Source organism: Magnolia sinica, chromosome 1 (assembly GCF_029962835.1).
Source record: "Magnolia sinica isolate HGM2019 chromosome 1, MsV1, whole genome shotgun sequence".
Classification (NCBI taxonomy): Eukaryota; Viridiplantae; Streptophyta; class Magnoliopsida; order Magnoliales; family Magnoliaceae; genus Magnolia; species Magnolia sinica.
The window spans coordinates 116,175,373-116,202,692 of record NC_080573.1 but is presented as its reverse complement, the minus strand read 5'-3'; the positions used below and the strand labels follow the sequence as shown (position 1 = coordinate 116,202,692).

General features: G+C 39.5%; 1 protein-coding gene, 1 long non-coding RNA gene and 1 other non-coding gene across 3 annotated transcripts; 2 read left to right on the top strand and 1 right to left on the bottom strand.

Annotated features, from left to right (window-relative positions):
* The first annotated feature begins 580 nt into the window (after nucleotides 1–580).
* On the top strand, nucleotides 581–7,837 carry LOC131255190 (protein PGR-like). Its single transcript, XM_058255889.1, has 5 exons — nucleotides 581–801; nucleotides 938–1,051; nucleotides 3,126–3,348; nucleotides 6,436–6,687; nucleotides 7,479–7,837. Exons 1-5 carry the CDS (start codon nucleotides 653–655, stop codon nucleotides 7,608–7,610), a joined length of 870 nt encoding a protein of 289 aa, XP_058111872.1. The 5' UTR covers nucleotides 581–652; the 3' UTR covers nucleotides 7,611–7,837.
* Nucleotides 7,838–11,189: 3,352 nt separating this feature from the next.
* Nucleotides 11,190–14,117, bottom strand: LOC131257609 (uncharacterized). Its single transcript, XR_009177519.1, has 2 exons — nucleotides 13,863–14,117; nucleotides 11,190–11,578 (listed from the first exon to the last, which is right to left on the bottom strand). It is a non-coding gene; the product is annotated as an uncharacterized LOC131257609 (long non-coding RNA).
* An 11,113-nt stretch (nucleotides 14,118–25,230) lies between these two features.
* On the top strand, nucleotides 25,231–25,337 carry LOC131223809 (small nucleolar RNA R71). Its single transcript, XR_009160712.1, has one exon. It is a non-coding gene; the product is annotated as a small nucleolar RNA R71 (small nucleolar RNA).
* Nucleotides 25,338–27,320: the final 1,983 nt, after the last annotated feature.

Genomic DNA, 27,320 nt, shown 5'->3' with positions numbered 1-27,320 from the left:
CTAGGTTGGTGCCACATGAATTTTGGATGCAGCTGAAACTTGGTCTGACCCTTCATCCGAGTGGGACACACATGGCTGGATTTATGAACCATAGCTCAGTGGGCCCAATAAATAATTTTGAAAGTTTTAATGGGAGGATAACTCCTCTAAACTGTTGTATATGGTGTGTCCCACCTAAGTCATGGATAGGCTTGATTTTTAAGCCCAGGAATGGTGCATTTGACTGGTGGGGAAGATTTTAGACCGATACCACGGCAGGGCCCACATAGGTCGACCTCATGGAAAGTTCCCATGAGGTCGACCTCACGTAAAATCAGGACAATTCAAGACTTATGTGTTCTACACTACGTGTATACTTTGTTTTACTTTTAGGCATGATTTTACACCGTTCTATATGATGTGGCCTACTTGAGTATTGGTTTTAAGTTAATTTTAGTATCTACGGTGGAAATGTAGTGGCCCACCTGATGGACCGTGTGGATTGGATGAATGTTAGTTCCGTGTAGCAATCAGTTATCGCAAGTCAGACTAGCGCAGTCCATATCAATTCTCATTTCCGATTTTATTTTATTCTTAGTCATTTTAAAAAGCACGCTCCACCATTGTCGGAGCGAAGAGGAGGCGAAGACAACAGAATTTCCTCACGAAAAGAATGGAGAAGACGCTGATGATCCGACCGTTGATTTCAGTGATCATCGCATCTACGATCACGATGAGAGCATTCGTTCACAAGTCCCTCGATCTATCAGGAGCCCTCGTCGGCTTCCTAGTCATGTCTGTACACATCGCAGCCAGTTACAGGTTCTCTCTCTCTCTCTGCATTTTCTCTTTTAAAATTTCGCGGGAATCCAAAATTCTGTTATAGGACTTCCTTTTATTCTTCGATAATTTTAAAATTCCGTTTGGATTTGTTGGGGGTATGAAAATCGTTTTGAAGGTTCGGAGCTCTGCTGCTGGTGTTCTTCATTACTTCTTCGAAGCTTACCAAGGTTGGCGAAGACAAGAAGCGCAGCATCGATGCCGATTTCAAAGAGGGAGGACAGCGCAATTGGTATTTTTATTATTTTCTTATTAGAATTTGAATTTTTGCAGTGTATTGGTTATTCTTGATGTGGGTTTTCTTTATAGGATTTCTTATTGTTCAAAAGAATTTATTTTTCTCTTAAAGAAAATTAGATTTGATGCTTTCCTTCTCTCTGTTTTTTTTTTTTTTTTTTTTGCCCTTTTGAATCCTGAATTATTTGATTTTTGTAACTGCGTATTATATAGATGAGCATGGACGCACTTGGAAGAAGATAGATGTATTTTGCATGTGAAGCTGACTGTATAATGCATGTACTGAATCTACTCTCTTAAAAGAATAGAGAACTGCTAATTAAATATTCAATATAATAATTTTCAAAATTCTAGATTTGGGTTAGTACTTTTTGTAATGATTTTGGTGTGTGAAGGTACGTTCATTCATTTTTATTTATTTTCTTTTTTTCTAGGCCTAACCCATGTGGAGGTAGGTTCATTCATTTTTATTTATTTTCTTTTTTTCTAGGCCTAACCCAACCTCAAGAGGATCCAACCTGTAACCCAAGCCAACCTGAATCCCTTGATACTCAACCCAAATACATGGGATTGTTCCCAACCGTGCCTAACATGACAGAAACTTGCTCAACATGCATGGACCCAACCCGATTTCAAAATGGGTTGTTGTTTCCCAAAAAAGAACCTGACCCAAGGAAGTTTAGAACTTGACCCAAACTCGATCGGGTTGGGTCAACCCGAACTTAAGTTGCAGCCCCAATGAGTATGTGACATGGGAAGAAAGACGATGAGAAATAATCCAATGTTTGTAACTTTGGTGTTATATATAAATACATTGGCAATTCATTCCTTTGCATATGGCACACATGTACCTGATCTAGACCATTCAGCTACAAGCAGACCATAGCACAAAAATCATACAGTCTTGGATGATCTATCCGTTGATTGGAGGACTTTTGATCACTGAATGTGGATTAGACTTTTTCATTAAGTCTTGCAATAGGCAGTTTACATTTTTAAACCAGTTTTATATTTTTGGGGTAAACATTGTTTGGGGTGTATTATTGGATTGGTAAGTTCTTCCATCTCTTGTAACATTAATTATCACAGTGAATTCATACCGAGTGGTCCATGACATGGGAAGGAATTGAGTGGTTTGTCGATGCCATCGACAGACTCAGTTACAAACAAATTTAAGACATTTGAAAACAAACAACCCATATGTGTGCATTTGCATAGATCGATTTCCCGGATATCCAAGGGAAAAAAGAGGAAGAAGAAAGAAACTGACGCAAATCCTTCCCCACATTCAGCATAGAAGGGATATGACTTAGATATGGACCCTTGTGATGGAATGAGACATCAACTGTCAAGTAAATAGTTCAAAGACTTGAAAACTCAACTCGATTCGATATCCAGCCAGGTCAGGTTGGCTCGATTTGGTCTTTACATGACTCGACTCAATATTTAATAATAATTAAATAGAATATTAGTGGTAGTAATAAACATTTAGAACTTGTAAAGTAAATAAAAATAAAACTTCTTGAGTTTTTCTAAAAAAGGTTTGGTTGGGCGAGTGACTCGGGCTTGAGTCATGTCGAGTCGACTGAGTCAGAAAGTTCACTTGACGAGTCTCTCTTAAAATCGGCTGAGTCACATTGAAGATCCTACTTGTCACTGGCTTGGTTTGAAATCTCGCCGAGTCGAGTTGGCTGAGTTTTGAGTTGATAGCGACTTTAGAACTATGATCAAGAATGGCTACCTTTATAAATTCGAAACCGGAAAAATAGCATATTTTTATGGTTGAATTATAGTTTTTGACACATCCTTGTATGAATTTTTCTTCATGGTATAATAAGAGATGGATCACCAAATAGGAGTGATTGGCAAAACAGGACTCACAGACCCCAAATAGCTTGGACGGGTGGTCATGCTCTGCTGATGATATAAATAGTATACGGATTATAACAGAACACAAGAAAATGATAAGAACTTTTCTCTTAACAGCCATGTTGATACATGAATGTCATTGAAATTCTTCCAAATAAAAATTCCTCTATTACATGGATGTGCGTTATTCTTCTGAACAGGCTACAAGTTCTGGCTAATAGCGGAATTGCGATGGTTTTGGTAGTGATCGTTGGACAATTGACAGGATGGCAAGACAAGTGCTTGGATTCAAAAGAATCGGCACTTGTAACATCCCTTATCGGAGGTATTATTGGACAGTACGCCTGCTGCAATGGAGATACTTGGTCATCAGAAATTGGGATGCTTAGTAACGGGCAGCCTCGACTGATCACAACCTTCAAGGTGTAACATCTTTGTTTTATGAATTTAGACGTCCGCTGATTCTTTTTAAGAGGAACTACGGCTTTTATTATTATTATTATTTTTTTAATGCAGAAACATTTAATCTCTGATATCTGATTTTGGCCTTCCCTCATATTCAACTTAGTTTTATATCTCTGCCGTGAATCTAATCTGTAATCTATGCATGGCCCATTTATTTTATTTTTTGTAAATTTTAACACATTGTCCTCCACAGGAAGTGAGAAATTGGAGAATAGTCCCAATGCACTAGAATTTTAAAATGGCTGTTAGTATCCTAATGTACCCATTTTTGATACCAGTGGGGCCATGGAGCAAGCACGTGCATATCACAAATGTATCGGAAGAAGTCTGAAAAGAAATCAACAAAGTTTTAGCATAATTCAATTGATCGATGTCGATTGAGGTGATTGATCGACTCAATCGATTGGTTGATTGATCGAATGAAATTCGGATGTAGATGAAAAGCTTGTTGGACAATTTTTACTCAGTTTGATCGATCGACTGATTGGAACAAAATCAATTTTACGGGTTTTAGTCTTTGGACATTTTGCACCATTGATTGATCGATCAATTGACATAATGCGGAAATTTATGCGTTTTTTCAGTTTTTGTTTCTTTGTTTGTTTAAAATTTTCTATTTGCGTCTTAGGATTTGATTAAGTGTATTTAAGCATGCAAACTTGTTTATTTGGATAACTTCTACTAAAAAGTCTTAAAAATTTCTTTATTTCTCTCGTGGATTCGAGAAACTTCTCTTGCGGATTCAAGATAGCCTTGTGGATTCAAGATGTTTATCATTCAAGGAAGACGGTGATCGTCCTCATCACAACCTTCCCTGTGTCAGTTTGATATCAGAGTGAGACTTTTCCTCGGATCGATGACTTCTAACAATGGATAGGGCAACAATCTCATGGATAGTGATCCATAGAATTATCCTTTAATAGCGACGGCTTTCGAGGCGGTGAGCGGGAGAATTGCCAAATCATGCAAGGGCTACAAGCTACTCTCGACTACATGACGGAGACCTTAGGGCAACTCCATATTCGTGGCGATGATCCGCCTTCGGTATGTGTTGGAATTCACAATCGTGCTAATCGCGAGGTGATGCGAGCAGTAAATCGTAGAATCATACTTAAGGATGTGGGATTTAGCGACGATGAGATAAATGACATGATCCTCCAATACCTTGGACGAGGCTGTGATCAGGTAGATCAGACGGATTGAGAATTGAGGATGAAAGTCGATATTCCCACCTTCAACGACCAACTCTACATCAAGGACTTCTTAAATTGGTTGCTTGAAGGCAAGCACTTCTTCGACTACATAGGCATTCCTAAACAGAATAAAGTTAAACTTATACCTTATACGTTAAACAACTTCAGCTCGCGCGGACGATACAAATAAAGACACCAATCCACACGTGGCAGCAAATGAAACAACTTATGCACACGCGATTCCTCCCCAATGATTACGATCAGGTATTGTTCTAACAATACTAAAATTGTTGGCAGTGTAGTTGAGTGATGAGAGATTACGTAGAAAAATTCTACTGTTTGGTAATGTGAAACGATTTAATTGAGACTAAATCGCAACAAGTCGCTCGATTCAATAGTGGTCTGGGTGTTGTGATCCAAGATCACGTTCAAATGCGACCTGTTTAGATGATGAATGAAGCGATCAAATTGGCCACTTAAGCGGAAGTGCATCTTGAATGATCCAACACATGGGCCTACCCTGCCATTAGGGTAGCTACTATGGGTCCTTTGTAAGGAGCACCATAGGCCAAGGGGAAAGAACCTGCAAGGGTCATCCTTAACTTCTTACAACCGCAAACCGAGACTTAGGAGGAAGACCAATGAGCCTAAAGAGCTGCGACCACTGCTGCTAACCCGTGCAGGATCCCGAACCCCTACGATTGTCCAAGGCAAAACCATTGTTATCAATGTCGGCAACCGAATCACCTATCAAACACATGTCCTCAGTGGCAAGTGGCTAACCTCACTATTAATGATGGAAGCGTTAAAAATAAGAGGAAGACTCTGTATTTTATGGGTTTTAGTCTCTAGATGTTTTGCGCCATCCTGATCGATCGACAGAATGTATAAATTTCCGTGTTTATTTTCCAATTTTTGTTTAAAATTTTGTAATTGCGTCTTAGGGTTTGTTTAAGAGTATTTAAACATGCAAATTCATTTATTTGAATAGCTTTTAATAAAATTCCTCAAAATTTCTTTATTTTTCTCGTGGATTCGTGAAACTTCTCTCGTGAATTCAAGGTGTTTATCCTTCAAGAAATACGGTGATCGTCCTCATCATGCCCTTCCCTGCGTTAGGCTCAGTGTTCCAACTCATGTTGTCTACTGTCGATGGACCATGGCTTAAACATCCCCTCGATCAGACAAGTCTAACCCTTCCAAGCTGTGGCCTGAAACTAGATGTTAAGATGAGGAGGCGCCGATATTGCACTTTAATATGAAAAAAATTGACCAAGATTGGTGCCAGGATCTGCAACTCTGGGGGTACTTCGATAGAATGGTCCGTCCATGCTGAGACCCAACAGACCACTGGTTTGGATGACTGAACCATGGGCCCCAGTTTTTCATAAACTAAAAAACTGATTAAAGAGGATTCAATTCAGTACTGCATCCAAACACATCCCAAATGTATTACCAAGCTCCCAATTCTCTGTAACTAGTGTTTTCTTTCTTGTAATTAAAGCTTAGATTGTGGGCCACAGCCCAAGCTCTGTTTGGGCAGGGGATCCTGCGAACCAAATCCAAGTTTGTTGGCCCCACTTCCTCCACATCAAGATGGTGTCCTGAAAGTGGTGCTTTCTTCCACTCGATTCCGAATTTTGGAAGTTTTTAGAAGTAAATGGTTTGTAATTTCTTATTATTTTGAAGGAAGTTCTGCTTCTGCAATGCAAATATACTTCTGGAGCCTTAGCTATCTGCATTTATAACCCACTACTTGATTAATTTCTGACAATTTTAGTAATTTACTTTCTACATCTGAAAATTTTAGATTGCAGGAATCTAATTTTTTATTTGTAATCTCGCTGGTTAGGCGGTTCGGAAGGGTACAAATGGTGCTGTGACGATTACAGGTCTTGTAGCAGCTGCAGCTGCAGGTGGTGTCATTGGGCTGACGTTTGTTCTATTCGGATTGTTTACAGCAAAATGCAATACCGATACTGTTGCTTTGAAGCAGTTAGTGGTAATTCCTCTTGCTGCAATGGCGGGTTTATGTGGTAGCTTGATCGACTCTCTATTGGGAGCAACGGTGGAATTTAGTGGATTCTGCACCGTCCGAAATAAGGTAAGACATTCATTACTACTTCGCTTCGCCTTTGGTTTTTGTGGAGCTTCTAGTCCTGATTCTTATATCGAGTAGTTTTTAGCCTGTAACAGTTGAACGATGATATGATCCTTGGGTTGAGGATATGCGTAGCATTTTTTCACTGTGCTCGAATGGGGTGGCCTGTGAGATGCAGGGCCACACTCGAGGTGGGCAGCCCGCGGAACCCTAGTGATTTGGGGCCGTGTGAGGTGGAACCCATGAATTTGGGACTTATGAGGGGATGGAACCCATGGTTTTGGGGCCCATGAGGAGAGTCCGGCCGTGGACCTAACTCATGGATGTGGGACTGGACTATGAGATAAAGGGATTAATTCACCGTGCTCTATTAATTCGAGCTTTTAGAGCAGGTGGTTAATTGTCCTACATCAATATGCACAACATCCTTGAGCCTTGAGTTTTCAGGTGGGTCTAATAGGTCAGTGGTCCAGGATCTTCATGTAATGGGCCATAGAAGATATACCAAAGTGGAAGGTTGTAGCTATTTAATCTTTGGTTTTCTTTCTGTTGAACTGGTATTATATTTTCATCTTAACCATTGATTTTGAGGCAACTGATTAATACATGAAGGAGAGTTTTTGGGTAATTCTCCACCCAAATTGGTAGCATCAGATGAATGGTTTGGATCACTGAGAAATGGGGTCCAGTACTTGTGCATGACCTTGGCTCAAGGCTTGTAAAATTCGTCATCCATGTTGGGTTGATTCCTAATTAATGTTGTGTGAGGTGTGATTCATGTGATTGCTGTGAAGGTGGTGGGGAAACCAGGGCCAACGGTGAGGAGGATATCAGGGATGAGCATCCTCGACAACAATGGTGTGAACCTCGTATCGGTGTTGCTAACCACCGTACTCACTTCTATTGCTTGCTTCTACATCTTCTGAGCTTGCTCCACACTTTCTTCTTTCTTCTTTAGTTAAGAGCTAGTAAATTTCATTATCTTCTTCCTTCAGCAAAAGCTCTACTTGGGTAGAGAGAGAGATCATGTAATAATTCTAAACACTCATCATACATATTGAAAGAAATTCAGAGTAGAAATAGCTCAAGTTTCGCAAACAGGGAAACCATCCAAGCTCTATTATTGTGTAGTCTGGCTTATTTTATTTTATTTTTATTTTTTTTCTATTATTGTGTAGTCTGGCTTTATTTATTTATTTTTCTATTATTGTGTAGTCTGGCTTTTTTTATTTAAAAAATTCAGATCCTTGCTTGCCACAAGCAGGAAAATCCTGCCTTCCTGAATGGTGATCGGTCCACATCATCACTGACATTATCAGCACTGCTGCATTAAATGCAATGTGTGATGATGTGGTCGAATTAGACTGTAACAAGCAGAATTTTCCTGCTTGTGGCAAGCAGAGGATCCGGATTCTTTTTTACCACACACCCACCCACATAGGCGCTCAAACCCAGGACTTCAGCATCAAAATGCAGAATGTCTACCATTGAGCCTTGCAGCGAGAGACCCGTAGTCTGGCTCAAAATACAAGCTATTTCACTATCAGATGGTCATTGTACAAAGCAAGTGGATGCCTCTTTTTTTTTTTTTTTTCCTGGCCATCCATTTGTTTTGTACAATATCCTCCACATAAGTGAAACTAGGGGTGGTGATGGGTAGAGTTTGGACTAGGTCAGCAGAGGGACAGCCTTGACCGACACTTAATACCCAAGGCCCAACCCTTGCCAAACGTGGCATGCATGGTCCTCGCACAGCATGCTCAAGCCCAAGCATGAAAAGTTTATTGGGCTTTTGACTAACCTGGCCCTTCTCGAAAATTGATAAAAAAAACTCCTATTTCCCACTAGAATGTAAGTGGACCACATATGCTAAGAGAAATAGACATTTTAGAGAAATGAAATCAACAATCTACATTGGAGATGCATTAGTTGCCTTATTAGTTGGGAATCGAATGTCTACATTTGCAAGTACCGATGTAGTCTGGTCAGGTTAGACCGCGCTGGGCCTATCCAGGTTGGGCTAAAATCAATTGAGCCCATGCCCAACCCTGAAAAAGTGATCAGACATGCATGGAAGGCCCAAGCCTAGCCCAATGTGGGTCATCTGACAGAAAGTGTGAATCTTGCACACGTGTCATTTTGGCACTTGTCCTTAAGAGAACCTAGCCAACACCTCACCTCTGTTTGTAAACAAGCAAAGAACCTTTTAAACATGATTTCGTTGTAATTTTTCTGCATTTTGCAAACTAAAGAAGCTTAGAAATGCACCAACCTACCTCTACTCTTCACCTTGCAAACACGATAAGGACTGCTTCTTATAACAGACCATTTCAAACTATTTCTACTGCACTGGTGAAAGAGAAAACTTCAAGATTCCAAAGAGAAAACCGCTCATCTACTACCATGTGTTCACCAAAGCTCGATACTTGCACAATTGTAATGTTTGATTTTCTTGCATTGAATGTAGTTCAAGAGACGTGGTCTATTATTCGATATCTGAGAGTTGGCAATGAACTGCCTTTCCACGGATATCTGTACGGCTGCACCATGCAAATGGTAGGTCCCATCAGCAGGTGGGTCACTCCATTGGAATCAATGGGCAATTGATCGACTCCACATACAGGTGCAGCCCAGCTAATGAGTTGATCAACCTGATTTTTTAGACTGAGTGATCTTCATGATGGGACCTACCTTTCTCAAGGGAGTGGATTAGATGTGGCCTGGGCCTCACCCAAGACCGGGTGCAGTAAGGCCTTACCGTGGGTCCCACCTTGATGGATTTATTCTACAGCCATGCTGTACGTTCATTTTGGCGGATAATATTTAGGGCATGAGCCTAAAAATGAAGCAGATCGAAATCTCAAGTGGACCATGCTATAGGAAACAGTGCTGATTGAACGCCCCACCACTAAAAACTTCCTAGGGCCCACTGTAATGTTTCCATGGTATATATTTGCCATTCAACCTGTTTATAAGGTCATACAAACCGGGATGGGGAACAAATATCAGCTTGATCCAAAACTTTTGTGGCCGTCCGCAAGAAATTTTTAATGGTCAATTATCGCGGTTTCATATAGCATGGTCCATCCGAGATTTGGATCTATTTCATTTTTGGGATCATGACCTAAAATGACCTAATTACCACGGTTTTCATAGCATGGTCCACCTGATATTTGTATCTACTTCATTTTTGGAATCATGCCCTTAAATGACCTTGCAAAACGATGGACAGCGTGGATGTAGTTTATGCATCAAGGTGGGCACCACAGTAAGGGCCGCACCATCTTGGGTAATGTCGGGCCCTCTCTAATGCTCTCCCTGGGACGGGTTTCCTATGTAAGTAGCAAGAAATATATGCGTGCATGACAAGTTGTGGCGCAGTTGCCTGTAGGTGATTGATTCTCTTCTTGTAATTCTAAGTCACGCTTGCCATACAAAATTTGAAAGAGAAGCGGCCCTAATGGATTATAGGGCTGTAACGGTCTGAATTTAGCATATACTCATTTTGTGTTAGCAACCATTTCTCGTTTCAACCGCAACTACCTTGGCATGTTATCTATGGTGAATTCAAATTCAAGATTGAATTAAAACTTGATGTAGAGTGGGTTGTGGACAGTTTCATTGCCAAGATGGATCAAAGAAGGCCCGATCAGAGGCGGAGGTGATCAGGACCATCAGAACTTTAAAACAGTCATATCTTGTATACTAGAATGAGTTTTTTGATGTATCATATATGATTTTGGGGTAGGAGAAGCTACTTTAGCCGACCAACCCATTATGCCAGGTTGCCCACACAGGATTTACGAGATTCCATTAGATGACGGTCAAAAGTCCATTTTAATTTCATTTTTACTATTTATAGTGAGTTTTAGTTCAATCATAACTCTTATCCTTTAAGCTTTAGGAGTCGTGCCCAACATGAAAAGCGCTTACAAAAATTAGGAGAATAAGGTAGTTAGGCCAAATTGTTAGGTGAAATTGTATACTTGCTATTTATAATAAGTCACATTTTTATGGAGTTTAAGTTGGAGTTTGATTATGAAACTTCTTTTTAGGTTTGATATCATTATTTAAAGGATTGCAAATTCAACTTATTCCTAGGTTTGATATCATTATTCAAAGGATTGCAAATTCGTTTGTATCATCAATCAATTTATTTTTGAATTTATTAAAGTTTATTTCTATTTTCCTATTTTCCCTCATGGATTCAAGAAATCTAGGTGAGGAGTCCATAAAAGTTATGTGAATTTGGAGTAATTATCCCTTGAGGAAGATGGTGATCGACCTCATCACATCCATCCCTCGTGAGAACTCTAGTTTACCTGAAGGTTGCTGTAATTCAGTCCATAAATACAAACGGTTCCCTGAGATCCAATTTATTGGATCGACTCAAATATTACATTCCCTCTAATTTCAATGCAAAAGCATCTCTCTTTTAATCTATACTCAACATTTTCAAAGCCGAGGGGCAGTTAATATGCCATCAACGAAGGCCGAAAGTATCATTAACAGATCAAACACATTACTGAAGTATTTCTATTAGTAGTCATGTGGCGGAATATCCATTGCATCACAAAAGAAAAAGAAAAAAAAATAAAATCAAACACTATGATAAACGCACAAAAAAACATGAATTTATTTGTGTCCCAAATCACAAATACCTCACCCATTAGTAACAAGAATGACATATTTTGATCCATGAAAATAACTTAAGTAATTTTCAAAAACTGACAAAAAAAAAAGAGACCATGCATGGTTCTCCATGAGACCATGGAGAAAGAACCAAACCCAAGGACTCCACCATCTCTAAGGACAGCAAGTGCAACAACAGAGCATGTCTAGGCAGCATTCGCAGGTCTCGTAACAGCAAAAGCAGCAACACAATGCAAACAGGCTGCAAAAGATATATGAAGTATCATCAAAATCAGAGAGAAGGAGACTCTTACAAGAGATTGGCTGTAGTCCTGTGGATAAGCTAAACCACAAACATGTTAGAGATCTGGGCCATTCATCAGGTGGTCCATTAAATCAGGGAAGTACACTCATCAAGTGAGCCAAACGTACATTGGATTTGAATTATTGGACTCTTGTTTCTAACCAACCATTTTTTCCTGCAAGTTTGACTTGACTGATCAGTGGGCCAACACTATTTTTAGTCCATGGTGTATCCTTTATGAATTTATTCTATATCCACACCGTCCATCGATCAGTTCATTTCATGGCATGAGCCCAAAAATGAATAAGATAAAAATCTAAGGTGGACCACACCATAGGAAACAGTAGCATTTGACCGCCCACCGTTAAAAACTTCCTAGGGCCCACCGTAATGTTTATTTTCCATCCAACCGGTTGATAAGGTCAAAAAGACCTCGATGAAGGGAAAAACAGTTTCATGTTGTGTGGTCCAGCTGATATTTGGATCTGCTTCATTTTTGGAATCATGCCCTAAAATGAGCTGGAAAAAAAGGATGGATGGCATGGATATACTATACATACATCAAGGTGGGCCCCACGGTCAGGGCCGAGCCTTTCAAATTATTTTCAGAGGAAAAATTGAGTTGACCAAGAATATAGACGCGCGCATGTCTCCCACCGTATGTTTATACGGTTGGAGAATAGGAAGCTTCCCATTTTCAAAAGTTCTCACCTACCTAGGAACAGTTCTAATGTGGGACCCACCGTATGGCATCCAACAGGCTCATCAACCAACATGGTTGCTCTATAATGTAAACGGTCTTCCACATAAATCATGCCGATCCAACCATCATTGCGGGCATCACGTGAATTTCAACAATTTTGGCTGGCTGTTTCACTTTTTCTGTCATGGCCTACATCATAATTGGATCAATATGATTTTTGGGCCATTTTATTCCGATAATGAGGCAACCTTGTTGGATGGATTGGCCCACGCATAGTCAGATGGGCTCCACATGCATTTCATCTGCAACTAGTTGCCGTGTGAGTGCTTCCCATTTTAAAATGGCCATCTTTTGATTTTGCATCAGTTGGCGGGTGTGAAACGAGTCAAGACTCCTCAGAGAGTTTCATAGAGACTTGGATGTAGCCCAACCTGAGCTCCAAGGCAGGGACCTTCATTGTGGGCCCCACCTTTCCTTGTGGATGATATGTCCTCTATGTAAAGATATGGTTGTAGGTGATTTATTTTCCCATTCATCTGGATTTTGGAAGATATATTTTCCAAACCATAGTCAGCAAATTGCCGCATGGAAAAAAATTGGTGAAGAGAAAATGCCTCTGTTTAATTCGGTCTCAATCTTTAGAAGAACAGTTGAAAATACATTCAAATAAATTGAAACGACAAAAATTTTGAAAAAATAAAAATTTGGGTTTAATATCCTAAGTGTTAAATGCTTGTTTTGCAGATGGCTAAAAATGAGTTCATCTCCTTATATTTAATGGCGACGAAAAGGAAACACGATATCTATTACATAATTCAGATAAACTAAAATGAGACGAACTCATTTTTAGGCATTTAGTAAACATGCCATGGGAGACGAGTACAGCTATGTGCGCCTATGTTTCTTTTGACAAAAAAGGGGGGAAAAAAAAAGAAGAAAGAGTTCAATTTGAATTGCACAAACAATGACTTTTTTTTTATGATCTTCTAAAATAAATGGAGTTATTTTTAAATGTTAAATTAGCCATGAAAATTCCTTATTAAAAAAGAAAGAAAATATGGAATTTAAAATGGAGTTTTGCTAGCCATGTCCAAACATATACTAAGAAGAAACAAGATTTAAATGTTAAATTAGCCTTGAAAATTCCTTATAAAAAAAGAAAGAAAATATGGAATTTAAAATGGAGTTTTGCTAGCCATGTCCAAACATATACTAAGAAGAAACAAGATTTAAATGTTAAATTAGCCTTGAAAATTCCTTATAAAAAAAGAAAGAAAATATGGAATTTAAAATGGAGTTTTGCTAGCCATGTCCAAACATATACTAAGAAGAAACAAGATTTAAATGTTAAATTAGCCTTGAAAATTCCTTATAAAAAAAGAAAGAAAATATGGAATTTAAAATGGAGTTTTGCTAGCCATGTCCAAACATATACTAAGAAGAAACAAGGGGAGAGAGAGAGAGAGAGAGAGAGAGAGAGAGAGAGAGAGAGAGAGAGAGAGAGAGAGAGAGGAGTCTGGAGATGACTAATGAAATGACCATGCATAGAGAAAACCCTTGTCCTCGTGCCGTCTTCGGATGTGCTCACGGTAAGACATATCTTCGTAGGCTGGAGGATTGTACATTTTCTCTTTTTCTTGTGAAAAATCAAGAGACCCAAGAAGGAAGAGAAGAGTAGAGTGGGAAGATTATTGAATCGAGTAGAAGTAGACTGACTATCATTTTATACGCTAAAATGAAAGGTTTTGCATAAAGAAAATAGGAAGCATGGTCCGCGTGCTTTGATTAGATAACTAAGAAGAGAGAGGTTTTGTTAGGCTGCATCTTGAGAAAATTTCAGCTTTTCTTGCAAGAAAAGGAAACCCAAAAGTCCACTGCATCAACTGAACAAAGTTTTCAAAAAATCCACTGCATCAACTGAACAAAATTTACTATTTTTCTTCAAAATACTACGCCAACTCCAACTTTCCCAAGAAAACATAAAAACCAGAGAATGAATTTCCCAACAAACCAAACATGACCATGAATTTCCCCATGAACAAAACCAACATCAAAACCAGGTCCTCATTGATCTAGGATCTCATCCAGGTCGTCGCGGTCCTCATGGTCTTGTCCTTTTTTTTTTTTTTTTTTTTTTTTTTTTTTTGTCCTAAGCATTTGGGGTTGGTTTTATATTTATCCAGTTTTGTCAAGCATCTCGTGCTAAGTGAACAAGCCTTTAGGCCTCTGACTCGGGCGAGTCACAACGCAACTCAAGACTAGATGAATCAGTAAAATCACCGAGTCTTAAAGCCATGTTGGTAGAACCTCCATAAGATAAACACCAAAAGTAGGTGTACAAACCATATGTACCGTCCATTTTTTGCTCATGCACATCAATACAAAATTTTCTACTTAATTAGAAATCGGATCTACCTGCTATTCTACAACAAAATGAGTAAACAAGAGTTTTCGAATCATTTTAGTGGTGCAATTTCTAGACTATGGTCAATTCAAGAGGTGATCTTGTCCGTTGGATTATTCAAATTGAAAAGGTCTTGAGGAGCATGGTTGTGTGAATTAACATAGCAAAATAATTTCATTGGTTATGTAAATGTCTTACCAATAAGATAATATTAGCTTTTGAAAATCATGGATAGGTATGGATTATTAGAAAAAAATATTATTAAAAGCTAGTGGGTGGCACTTGCAATGCACGTGGAGCCTACCTAATGCTCGAATTTATTGTATAGTTTTTGTATCCAACCCTAATTAGTTAGGACGAGACATAAATGACGGTAACAATGATGGTGACGATGCATTAGAGATCATGGTTGTTAGCTATCAAGGTTATTATTAATCCTTGCAAAAAAGAAATATGATCTTTGATACATAATTACTATTAACTAAAATGAGATGAACTCAATTAGATATCATATTAATGCTAACAATTGCTAGTTGAAGTGCGCATTAGTACGAATCACAACCGGATATCAGATCTAATCAGAATTAGCTGAGGAGAAGAAACAAGCTCATGGCCAGAAATCTGGCACGGTAAAGAACCATTGTTGATGAAGATGCACATAATTAAAAGATCTATCGAGAAAATGACAGTCAGTAGGGTCGGGTAGAGTTGGCAACATGAACACCAAATTCATAAGAAAAGAAAAGCTCTAATGCCAATTTCATCTTCTTTCAAACCAACATTCGGTTGAAGAAAGGACTCAAGCGGCAAAAGAGGTGGTGATGATGGTTGTTTTGGTGACTGCGTATATTTCGATAGGAGGGACAATGGCAAATTGGTAGGGGTGGTAGACGAAAATAAATGGCCGGAGATGGCACGGGATGGGTCGATTTTGCATGGATATGATGTAAAGCTCAGGCAGATTTGGTAAATCAACCAGCAATGGTGCATCCAATCAGCACAACTATCTGACAATTAATATATATCAGTAGACAATGGATTTAGACTTGTGGGAGGATTTTGAACAGAGACCAATAGATCCAGATGTAATGATGATATATGATGACGGGCGTTTGGATGCTAAAAATTTTTAAGTTATAAGTGACTTTAATGTGTAAGTTGTGTTTGTTTGGATATAAGTTACTTATTAGTAAATCATTTCTGTTTGAATAGTACAGGTAAGAAAGTGTGTACTCGCGCTAAATTAAGTTTGGAGTAAAAAACCACTTCCAAAATTTTAAATTACATACAAAGGCTTGACATAAATTATGTTATTAGATTGAGCTCATCCAAATAAATCTTTATGTTGATTCTTAGGCTAAACCAATCATCAAGTGAGTCACGAAGTATGATAATAATATGCAGTTACTTATAAAATTCTTAGATATTATACATGTAGCATATAAGTAACCATGTTAGACTAGTGTAGACCTATTGATAAGAAACATAGAAGGAGAAAAATATTCTTGTCTACTTTTTATTTTCTATTGATAGTGTGTATTTACAAAACAATCACGGTGCTATATTTGTACAATTATTTCCATATGGAATGTACTATGAGCAATAGAAAATAAAAAGCAGACAAGAATATTTACAAAACAATCACAGTGCTATATTTACACAATTATTTCCATATGGAATGTACTATGAGCAATAGAAAATATTCTTGTCTACTTTTTATTTTCCATAATGGTGCTACATATGAAATGTACTATGAGCTGTACACGGCTATGTTTGATACGGGGCTTGATTTGTGCAATTATTTCCATAATTGTCAATAGCTTGATTTGTGCAATTATTCCGTAATTCTCAATACTCCTCCTCACGTTGGAGCATAAAGATCTGTAATGCCTAACTTAGATCTGAAGAAGACAAATAATTTGTGACCCAAAGGTTTTGTGAAGAGATCAGATTGTTATTGGGAAGTGGGTGAATAAGTGAGAGTAAGAAGACCAGCACGAATATGCTTACGCACCAAGTAGCAATCAATTCCTATGCGTTTGGTGCATTCATGGAAAACCAGGTTGCGTATAATGTGAATGGCAGCTTAATTATCGCAGTGAAGTAGCGTAGGGTCAGAATGAGAGATTATAAGATCACTGTTCACACCCCAAGTGCAGGGTTGTGATGTAGTAATAAACTCGGTAAGACCGAGGTCGAATCCACAGGGACTGATACCTGTACGTTATCTGAAACCAAGTAGAACTAGAACTAGACTAAGATGTGATCTAACCAAATAGAATTTTAAGGAATAATTGTGGAATAATTATTTAAAACTTTAGGGAATTCAGAAGAAGGAAACTATGGATTCAGAGGATCCACTTGTAGAGATCAGGGGGAGGTCTTATGCCTGCATCAAAAATTATGAAATTTAAACTGCACTTACTTGATCTGGTTTCAAGAGATGAAAGGTATATGAATGATAAAGGATTCCATCACAAAACCATGCCCATGAGACAAAGCAAACAACAAAATCAATTCAATTCACAGCCAATCTGAGTGATGTATGAATGTCAGGAAGAGTTCCATCATCCAACCATGTCCAAGGGGCAATGGTGGACAACAGAGTTTCCCAACCGCATAGTCACAATAAGGGAATGGACATACTCAAAGCCATTGCAAATATATTGTAATTTAAGTCACAATAAATCATAAAAAAAAACTTGAAAGCATTTCATTCAATCACACCAGAATCAACGTCAGTTCATCACATGCATCCAGGCCGTAGGATCACCCCATCACGCCACAAGCTTCACCCCTTATCCCTAGCTAAGGGGTTTAGCTACACATGAATAGGCTAAAATAAACAAATAAACAAAGGAGAAAGAAGAAAGGCAACATAGCAAGAAATTTAAGTGAATAAGAAGAAGCAACTTCTCTTCCCTTTCTCTCTCTCTCTCTCTCTCTCTCTCTCTCTCTCTCTCTCCTGTTCAGCCTCCAGATCTTCCTTTTTTTTCTCCCTGCCGAACTGCCCTTGCTCCCTGTTTCCTCTTTGAAAATTCTTTTTTTCCTCAAAACGCTGCCTCCAGCCACGTCCCAAAACAGCTCCTCACGTGTCTGCCTCCACAAAAACTTGTTCAGCCGCTCCTTCTTCTCTTCCTCCCATTTTTCTCTTTTCTTTCTTTAATAGCGGGAAGGCCGGTGGAAGGGAGTCTCGGCTGGAATCGGTGCGTGCAGAAGAGCCCTTTAACAGCAAGGAATCGGTAGAAGAGGCACGGGTCAGCTTACGCAGCCAGTAATCAGAGACTTCGTGCGGCCCGCTGTTCATTTTCTGATAAATTCTGCCAGCGTGGAAGTAGATGAATCTTCCCTCTTTATCATTTAGACGGTTCAGATCATCGAAAAGATTGATGATCGTGGCCCACAACTCCCCCGAATCTCCGGATTTTCCGGACTCCCGTAAGGTTCACGCAGACCTGCTGACGTGATTGGTAGGCCCCATAGTGATGTTTTATGAGAAATCCATACCGTCCATTGAAATCCTCGTGAAAATCCAGTCAGGGACGAGTGGTTTTTGCAGGTTCTTGTGTGGCCCACTGGATATTGTATTCCGCCGTCCATCCTGAGTTTCGACGGTCAAAATCCGCTACACGCTGCTTCCTAGAAAAATTCCACCTAGGTGAGGTTAATAACCCTCCTCTGTACACAATGGACGGTCCAGATTGATAATTTTGATGAGGAATGGGCCCCACTGCACGGAACCGACGGACGGCGCAAGGACGCTGTGTCCGTTTTTGATTTGGAGAAGGAGACGTCGATCAGCGTGCGCTGACCGACTTTGAGGATGTTTGGTGCACGCCCGGTGCACTTGCGTTCCTTGCACTTGCACTGCATGTATGGGTCCCACAGAGATGTTTGTGAGAAATTCGCTCCGTCTATCCGTTTGGCCAGCTCATTTAAACAGTTGAGACCAAAAATGGAGAGTATCCAGATATCGGGTGGGCCCCACTTAAGGATTTAAGGGGCCGATCTATCCGTTTGGCCACTTCCGCGGTGATCTAATGGCTGATTTTTGATTTGTACGGTTTATTTAAGGTCTTCAGGCCATATATGGAGTTTCGAGCCAATCAGATGGCAGGAACTATGTGATCTTGCATTTTTCACCAATTTCGGGCCTCTTTAACGTGAATGACTTGATTTCCTCGGATCCCTGGTGTGTAATTCCATCGATCTTGGTCCCCTGGAGTCCGTCCCTTGCCTTGGGTGTCATCAGAGCGTCAAATCCATGGTTTAAGCACCCTTTTTCAGTTCATGCTTGTAAATATACTCTGCATCACAAATACAATTAAATCAGGCTATTAAACGGTATCATGCTTGTAAATCCATGCAATAAATGGGTCTGATATGCAATATTTGACCCTCAACACAACCCCCAACCAGCATTTTGCTAGTCCCGAGCAAAATATGCGAAAAATAAGTTGAGAATTACATGACAATTTTTAGAGACTCAAGTGATTTTTTTTTTTAATTTTTAAAAAACAATCCAGATCCTAGAATTTTAAGATTCATGAATGTTGGGTATTACTTTCTCCTAGACTCCAGCGTACGGTAAACTTCATAATCAAGTTCAAAGTATTATTCCATTAATTAGAAAAATTCTAACCATTGAGATCTATGAATGTATAGTCTAATCTCGACTTGTCAATATTAAGATTCACCTCGATATTTAAGGATATCATTGGTAACAACTAAGAGAATTCATGATAACTCAACTTGGTTTACACATTATCTTTTTGTTCTTTTAATTTTTTTTTTATTTTTTCATTAAAAGTAACACCAAGAAGAGGGATCAAATCCTTACCTATAGGGAGCAAAACCTAAGGTAAAGACTGTACACCCAACTCTTTTTCAAATATCATCCATGGGGAATCGAATCATCACCTATAGGGAGCAAACCTATGGTAAAGACTGTTCGCCCAATCTATTCAATTTTCCAGGTTGGTTCCTTTCATGTTTAGTGATTACCAAGTTAATCCTTCAATATCGAATGAAACCTTAATGTGTAAGCGAGATGTAACATGTAAAATTAGGATTCAATCAGTGTTTAAAACTTCTAATCATGGATTAATAGTTCTAACTTAACTGTGAAATCTAACAATAGTTGAATCCAAGAATCATCAATTCCAACATCACTTATCTTGTAATTCTAAGTCCAAGATGGCCATCAAAATCGCTCGAATTCATATGAAATTCTAGAAAAATTTTAAAATTTTCACAATTTTCTGCTCAAGACTAAGAAAACACTGATTAGGAAACCTAATCTCCCGCCCCCAACCTAAAATCTACATTGTCCTCAATGTAAAAAAATAAGCATGCAATGCACATGGGACAACAAAAATATAAGAGGAGTGATGGAAAGATAGTACCTGGATGGAGAATCAAGAGGCTTTCTCAAAAAATATTAACGTAAAAGCGAGTCAGCACAAGAGAGAAATCAACAGAAGTAAAATAAAAATAACAAAAATGAAATCCTACCTACACCACTTTCGCAGGTACTCTCGATTACATTTAGCGTATGCAACAAGCCTTTAAACCCCTAGGTTACCCCTAGTGGACGAGTTGTAGTCTCGTGAGGGTTTGCAGTAATGTTACCCACAAACATTGAACTGACTAATGATAAAAATGACATGAAATGAAGAACTGGGTTGCCTCCCAGGAGCGCTAAGTTTATCGTCTTCAGCCAGACAAATGAAGCAACTACCCTAGTCCTAAGAAAATAGGAAACCTACCTATACCTCCATCAGACTAGGAGATCAATCCTGGTAAACAGGATCAGTCAGAGGCATGGATATGTCCTCTGAATCAAATTTCTCGACAAATGGTTTCAATCGATGTCCATTGACTTTAAACTCCTTGCCATTGTCGGGATCTCTTATCTCAACGGCCTCATACGGAAAAACAGTGACAACAATGTAAGGGCCGGTCCAACGAGATCGAAGCTTACCCGGAAAGAGATGTAATCGAGAATTGTACAAAAGGACCTTCTGACTAGGTGTGAATGATTTTCGCAAAATGTGTTGGTCATGAAATGCTTTCATCTTGTCTTTGTAAATTCTCGAATTATCGTACGCATCATTCCGGATTTCCTCAAGTTCATTCAATTGAAGTTTGCGTAGCGAGCCAGCGTTGTCAAGATTGAAATTAAGATTTTTGATCGCCCAGTAAGCTTTATGTTCCAGCTCCACAGGCAAGTGACAAGCCTTCCCATAGACAAGTCTAAAGGGAGACATTCCAATAGGGGTTTTAAATGCAGTGCGGTATGCCCATAAGGCATCGGTCAATCGGATTGACCAATCCTTACGATCTGGGTTAACCGTTCTCCAAAATATGTTTGATCTCCCTATTCGAAATCTCAGCTTGTCCACTTGTTTGTGGATGGTATGGGGTGCTCACCTTATGAGAGATACCGTATTTCTTCATTAAGCTCTCGAATGGTCTATTACAAAAGTGTGAGCCCCCATCACTAATGATGGCTCGAGGCGTTCCGAATCAAGAAAGGATGTTTTCTTTTAGAAATTTAATGACCGTGCGATGGTCATTCTTTCGACACGGTATCGCTTCGACCCATTTAGTGACATAATCCACGGCGAGCAAAATATACAGATTTCCAAATGATTGGGGGAATGGTCCCATGAAATCGATGCCCCAGCAATCAAATGCTTCAATGATAAGAATGGGATTCAAAGGCATCATATTTCGACGGGACAATGCTCCCAATTTCTGACAACGCTCACAAGCTTTGCAAAACTCATGAGTGTCCCTAAACATAGTGGGCCAGTAAAAGCCACATTGCAGGATCTTGGCCGTGGTCTTTTTAGCAGAAAAGTGACCACCACAGGCCTCTGAGTGACAGAAGGAGATGACGCTCTGATGATCATCGTCTGGTACACATCTCCTTAGAATTTGGTCTGGGCAATATTTAAATAAATAAGGATCATCCCAGAAAAAGTTGCGCACCTCGGTGAAAAATTTCTTCTTATCTTGCGCAGTCTACTGTGTCGGTATGGCACCTGTAGCAAGATAATTAGCAATATCAGCGAACCAAGGTGAATGGGAGACTCGGAACAGTTGTTCATCAGGGAACATGTTGTTAATATGGGTCGTCTCAAGGGGATCGGAGGTATTAAGGCGAGAAAGGTGATCGGCCACAACATTTTCTACTCCCTTTTTATCTTTAATTTCCAAATCAAATTCTTGGAGTAGAAGGATCCATCGTATCAAACAGGGCTTAGAATCATTCTTCGAAAGAAGATACTTAAGTGCCGCATGATCTGTGTAGATAATGATCTTGGATCCGATCAAGTAGGACCTAAATTTGTCCAAGGCGAACACTACAGCTAAGAGTTCCTTTTTCGTAGTCAAGTAGTTCACCTGGGCAGAATTTAAAGTTCTACTTGCGTAATGAATGACGTAGGGCCGCTTATCTTTTCTCTGGCCTAGGACCGCTCCAAGAGCATAATCAGAAGCGTCGCACATAAGCTCAAAAGGAAGGCTCCAGTCGGGTGGCTGCATGATAGGTGTAGTGGTTAACGTGCCCTTAAGCTTGGTGAAAGCTTCCTGGCACTGCTCAGTCCACTCGTACGGAGCATCCTTTTGAAGAAGATTACATAAAGGACGAGAGAGAAGACTAAAGTCCTTTATGAATCGCCTGTAAAATCCTGCGTGTCCTAAGAAGGATCGCACGTCTCTGATGTTCTTGGGTGGAGGTAGGTTAGAGATAAGATCCATTTTTGCCTTATCTACCTCGATTCCTTTGGACGAGATGATATGCCCAAGGACAATTCCCTTTTGAACCATTAAATGACACTTCTCCCAATTAAGTACCAAGTTCTTTTCTTCACATCTTTTCAGCACACATTTAAGACTTTTCAAGCACTTGCTGAAAGATGGACCGTAAACAGAGAAGTCGTCCATGAAGACCTCTAGATATTGCCCCACCATATCAGAAAAGATACTAAGCATACATCGCTGAAAGGTGGCAGGGGCATTACATAGTCCGAATGGCATCCTTCGATAGACAAAGGTGCCGTAAGGACATGTAAATGTAGTCATTTCCTGGTCTTCAAGGGCTATCTCTATCTGGTTGTAGCCCGAATACCCGTCAAGAAAACTGTAATAGGAATGACCAGCTAACCTTTCCAGGATCTGATCAATGAATGGTAAAGGAAAGTGGTATTTCCTCGTGACAATATTCAACTTCCTGTAGTCAATGCACATTCTCCAACTAGTAGTGACTCTAGTTGGCACGAGTTCATTATTAGCATTGGCTACGATGGTGATTCCGGACTTCTTAGGGACCACTTGAGTTGGACTCACCCATTGACTATCAGATATAGGGTATATAATACCCACATCCAATAGTTTAAGAACCTCGGCCTTAACCACTTCCTTCATGTTTGGATTTAGTCTACGTTGTGGTTGCCGAGCGGTTTTTGCATTATCCTCAAGATATATGCGGTGAGTACAAATCGAGGGATCGATTCCTTTGAGGTCCGCTATCGTCCATCCCAGGGCTCCTTTATGCTCAATGAGAGTAGATATGAGCATACTCTCCTGTTCTTTCTTCAGGTGGGCAGAGATCACCACCGGGTATGTCTCATCTTGACCTAAATAGGCATATTTCAAATCAGAGGGCAAAGGTTTTAGGTCAAGCTTCGGCGGCTTGAGGTTAGACGGTAGAGGCACTACATCGGTTCGTGGTAATTCTTCAAATTGTGGCCTCCACCGGTTAACTTCAAGTACCGGTGCAGTATCAAGCAAGGCGCACGTCTCCCTAATCATGTCATCATCAAAATCATGGGAGTGGGCCAGGCACGTCTCTAGATGGTCGGAGGATAAGGTCAGAGATGTCGTATCTTCTACGAAAGAGTCAATCATGTTAATGTCGTGGAAATCGTCATCATCCTCTGAGTTTCTGCCGTTATTGAAAAAAATGTTTGACTCCAATGTCAAATTTCCAAAAGACATAGTCATGATACCATTCCTGCAATTGATAATTGCATTTGACGTGGCAAGGAATGGGCGACCAAGAATGACGGGAATCTGAGTGCTCATGTTATTGATGGGTTCGGTGTCCAGGATGATAAAATCTACAGGGTAGTAAAATCTATCGACCTGGACTAACACATCCTCAATTATCCCTCTTGGTACACGAACAGAGCGATCAGCAAGTTTAGTATGGTTAGGGTGGGTTTTAATTCACCCAAACCTAACTGTTTGTATACCGAGTAGGGAATCAGATTGACGCTCGCTCCTAAGTCAAGAAGTGCGTGATCAATTCGATGGTTCCCGATTACACATGATATGGTTGGGCTACCGGGATCCTTGAATTTCTGTGGCACGTCTTGCTTCAGGATGGCACTCACTTTCTCAGTCAAGAAGATTTTCTTTTGAATAATTTTTCGTCTTTTGGTCGTGCATAAGTCTTTCAGGAATTTGGCATATGAAGGTATCTGTTTAACGACATCAAGTAGAGGAATGTTGACTTTCACCTGTTTCAACACCTCTAGGATATCCTGAGAGTTAGAGAGAGGTTTTGGTGAAACCAACCATTGGGGGAATGGAGCAACTGGCTTCTCTAGAAGTTCCGGTTCTACTTTTTGTGGGGCATCACTGGATCCATCATTGTTGTCCTCTTTTGGTTCTTGAGGCTTTTCGGGCCTAATCGGAAGAGTTTTATCAATGATTTTCCCACTCCTAAGAGTGGTGATGGATTTAGCATGCCCCATCTGATTTGAAGAGCTGGGATCATTATTCTCGTACTACGGTTTAGGATTGGGGAGAGGTTGTGCAGGAAGCATCCCCTTTTCTATAACCGTCATACGAGAATCTGCCTTTTGCATAAAATCTGTGATTCCCCGCATTGCCTGAGCCAACTCTTGTATAGGATTTTGAACCGGTTCCTCTTGAGGTTTCACTTGATTTGGATTTTGATTGAAGAAACCTGGAGGAGTAGCCATTTGTCCATTCCTCCAACTAAAGTTTGGATGATTTTTCCAGCCAGGATTGTATGTGTTGGAGTTAGGTCCAGTAAAAGGTCTTTGATAGTTGTTTACGGCATTGGCTTGTTCATTCAACACTCCTCGAAAGGCGGGTATTGTAGGACAGTTTTCAGTTGTGTGAATGTTGCAATCACAGATGCCGCAAACAATTTCATTGACCTTATCCTTCTTTCCTTCCATGGCCTCAACTTTCCTTATGAGCGTAGTCACTTTACACTTGAGATCATCCTCTTCTTTCAAGAGATATAATCCACCTTTCTCCTTTAATTGAGTCGGCCTAGACGTGGTGTTCGTCATTGGGTAATAGTCCCATGATTGTGTTTTTTCAGCGAGACTATCGAGGAAATCCCATACCTCGTCAACATCTTTGTTGATGAACTCTCCATTACACATTGTCTCGACCATTTGGCGCATGGAAGATGTCAATCCATCATAGAAAAAATTTGTAATGCGCCACGTTTCAAATCCGTGTTGTGGGCATGAACTGACTAAATCTTTGAACCTTTCCCAACATTGGAAGAATGTTTCATCTTCCTTTTGGGCAAAGTTCATGATCGCTTTTCTGAGGGTAATCGTTTTATAATGTGGGAAGAATTTTTTTATGAATTCCCTCTGCATATCGTTCCATGTGCCAATGGATCTAGGACGCAGTGAATGTAACCATGTCTTAGCTTTCTCTTTTAAGGAAAAAAGAAAGAGTTTCAGCCTAATTGTATCCTCAGATATATTAGGAAAACATAATGTAGCTATAATCTCATCGAACTCTTTCAAATGTAAATATGGACTTTCTGATTCAAGTCCATGGAATTTGGGAAGGAGTTGGATAACTCCTGGCTTGATGTCCATTTGTCCCGTGTTTTCAGGAAAAATCATGCATGAGGGCATACTCACTCCCGCCGGTTGTAGATAATCTCGTAAAGTACGAGGCGGGGGTGCCTGCTGCACCTCATTTTCATCTTGGGTATCCTCCACCGTGGGTGGAAGTAGAGGAGGTTGGTCTTCAGCCATAACCTCAGTTAACTCAGGGGATTTCGAGCGGTGTCTAATCCTACGATGGATAGTCAACCCCTCAACCAATCCTCCTTCAGTCAAGAGACGTCGAGTGTTGTCACGGGCCCACTTGGGCATGAAAACACTCGCAGCCCTCAATTAAAAACCTAATCCTAAGAAAGGCAAAGAAAATCTAAAAAGAAAGAGAGGGAGAGTTGGAAAGGAATTACCAAATTGAAGCTCCTAAGTTAAGGACCTGCAAAATAAAATAAAAATAAGTTAGATTCTAAAAAGAGAAGAATGATCCTTTAAAAGAAAAATAATAGTAAATTAATTTCTAAAAGAAGGTATTCTTAAAAGAAAGTGAAAATTTCTAAAGTAAATTAGGGAAGATCTAAACTAGAAAGTAAATTATTAAAAGAGAACTGAAAAATAGAAAGTAGGGAAGGAGCTTACCGAATTAGAAATTTCTATCTTAGAGGCCTACAAAATAGGAATGTTAGTTTCTAAACAAAAATTCTAAAAATAAATTAGGAAACAAATTAGATTCTAAGAGAGTTAGAATTAGAAAGTTACTAAAATAAAAATAGAAAGTTAATTTCTAAAAAGGGAAAGAAATAACCTAATTTCTAAAAATAAACTATTTCCTACAGAAGGGAGGATACTAGAATTAGAAAATTTCTAAAATTTAAACCCTAATTCTAAAAACAGAAAAAGTAGAGAATTTAGGAAGGGATTACCAATTTAAGAGCTTATGTCAGGATCCTACAAAACAGGAAAACAGGTTAGTTTTGAACTCAAATAAAAATAAATAAACAAACTGAGGTTAGTAAAATCCTAATCTTAGACTAATCCTAAAACCAATTAATTTCAGAGAATCGTAACCGTCAGTCCCCGGCAACGGCGCCAAAAACTTGTTCACACCCCAAGTGCAGGGTTGTGATGTAGTAATAAACTCGGTAAGACCGAGGTCGAATCCACAGGGACTGATACTTGTACGTTATCTGAAACCAAGTAGAACTAAAACTAGACTAAGATGTGATCTAACCAAATAGAATTTTAAGGAATAATTGTGGAATAATTATTTAAAACTTTAGGGAATTCAGAAGAAGGAAACTAGGGATTCAGAGGATCCACTTGTAGAGATCAGGGGGAGGTCTTATGCCTGCATCAAAAATTATGAAATTTAAACTGCACTTACTTGATCTGGTTTCAAGAGATGAAAGGTATATGAATTAGAAAGGATTCTATCACAAAACCATGCCCATGAGACAAAGCAAACAACAAAATCAATTTAATTCACAGCCAATCTGAGTGATGTATGAATGTCAGGAAGAGTTCCATCATCCAACCATGTCCAAGGGGCAATGGTGGACAACAGAGTTTCCCAACCGCATAGTCACAATAAGGGAATGGACATACTCAAAGCCATCGCAAATATATTGTAATTTAAGTCACAATAAATCATAAAAAAAAACTTGAAAGCATTTCATTCAATCACACCAGAATCAACATCAGTTCATCACATGCATCCAGGCCGTAGGATCACCCCATCACGCCACA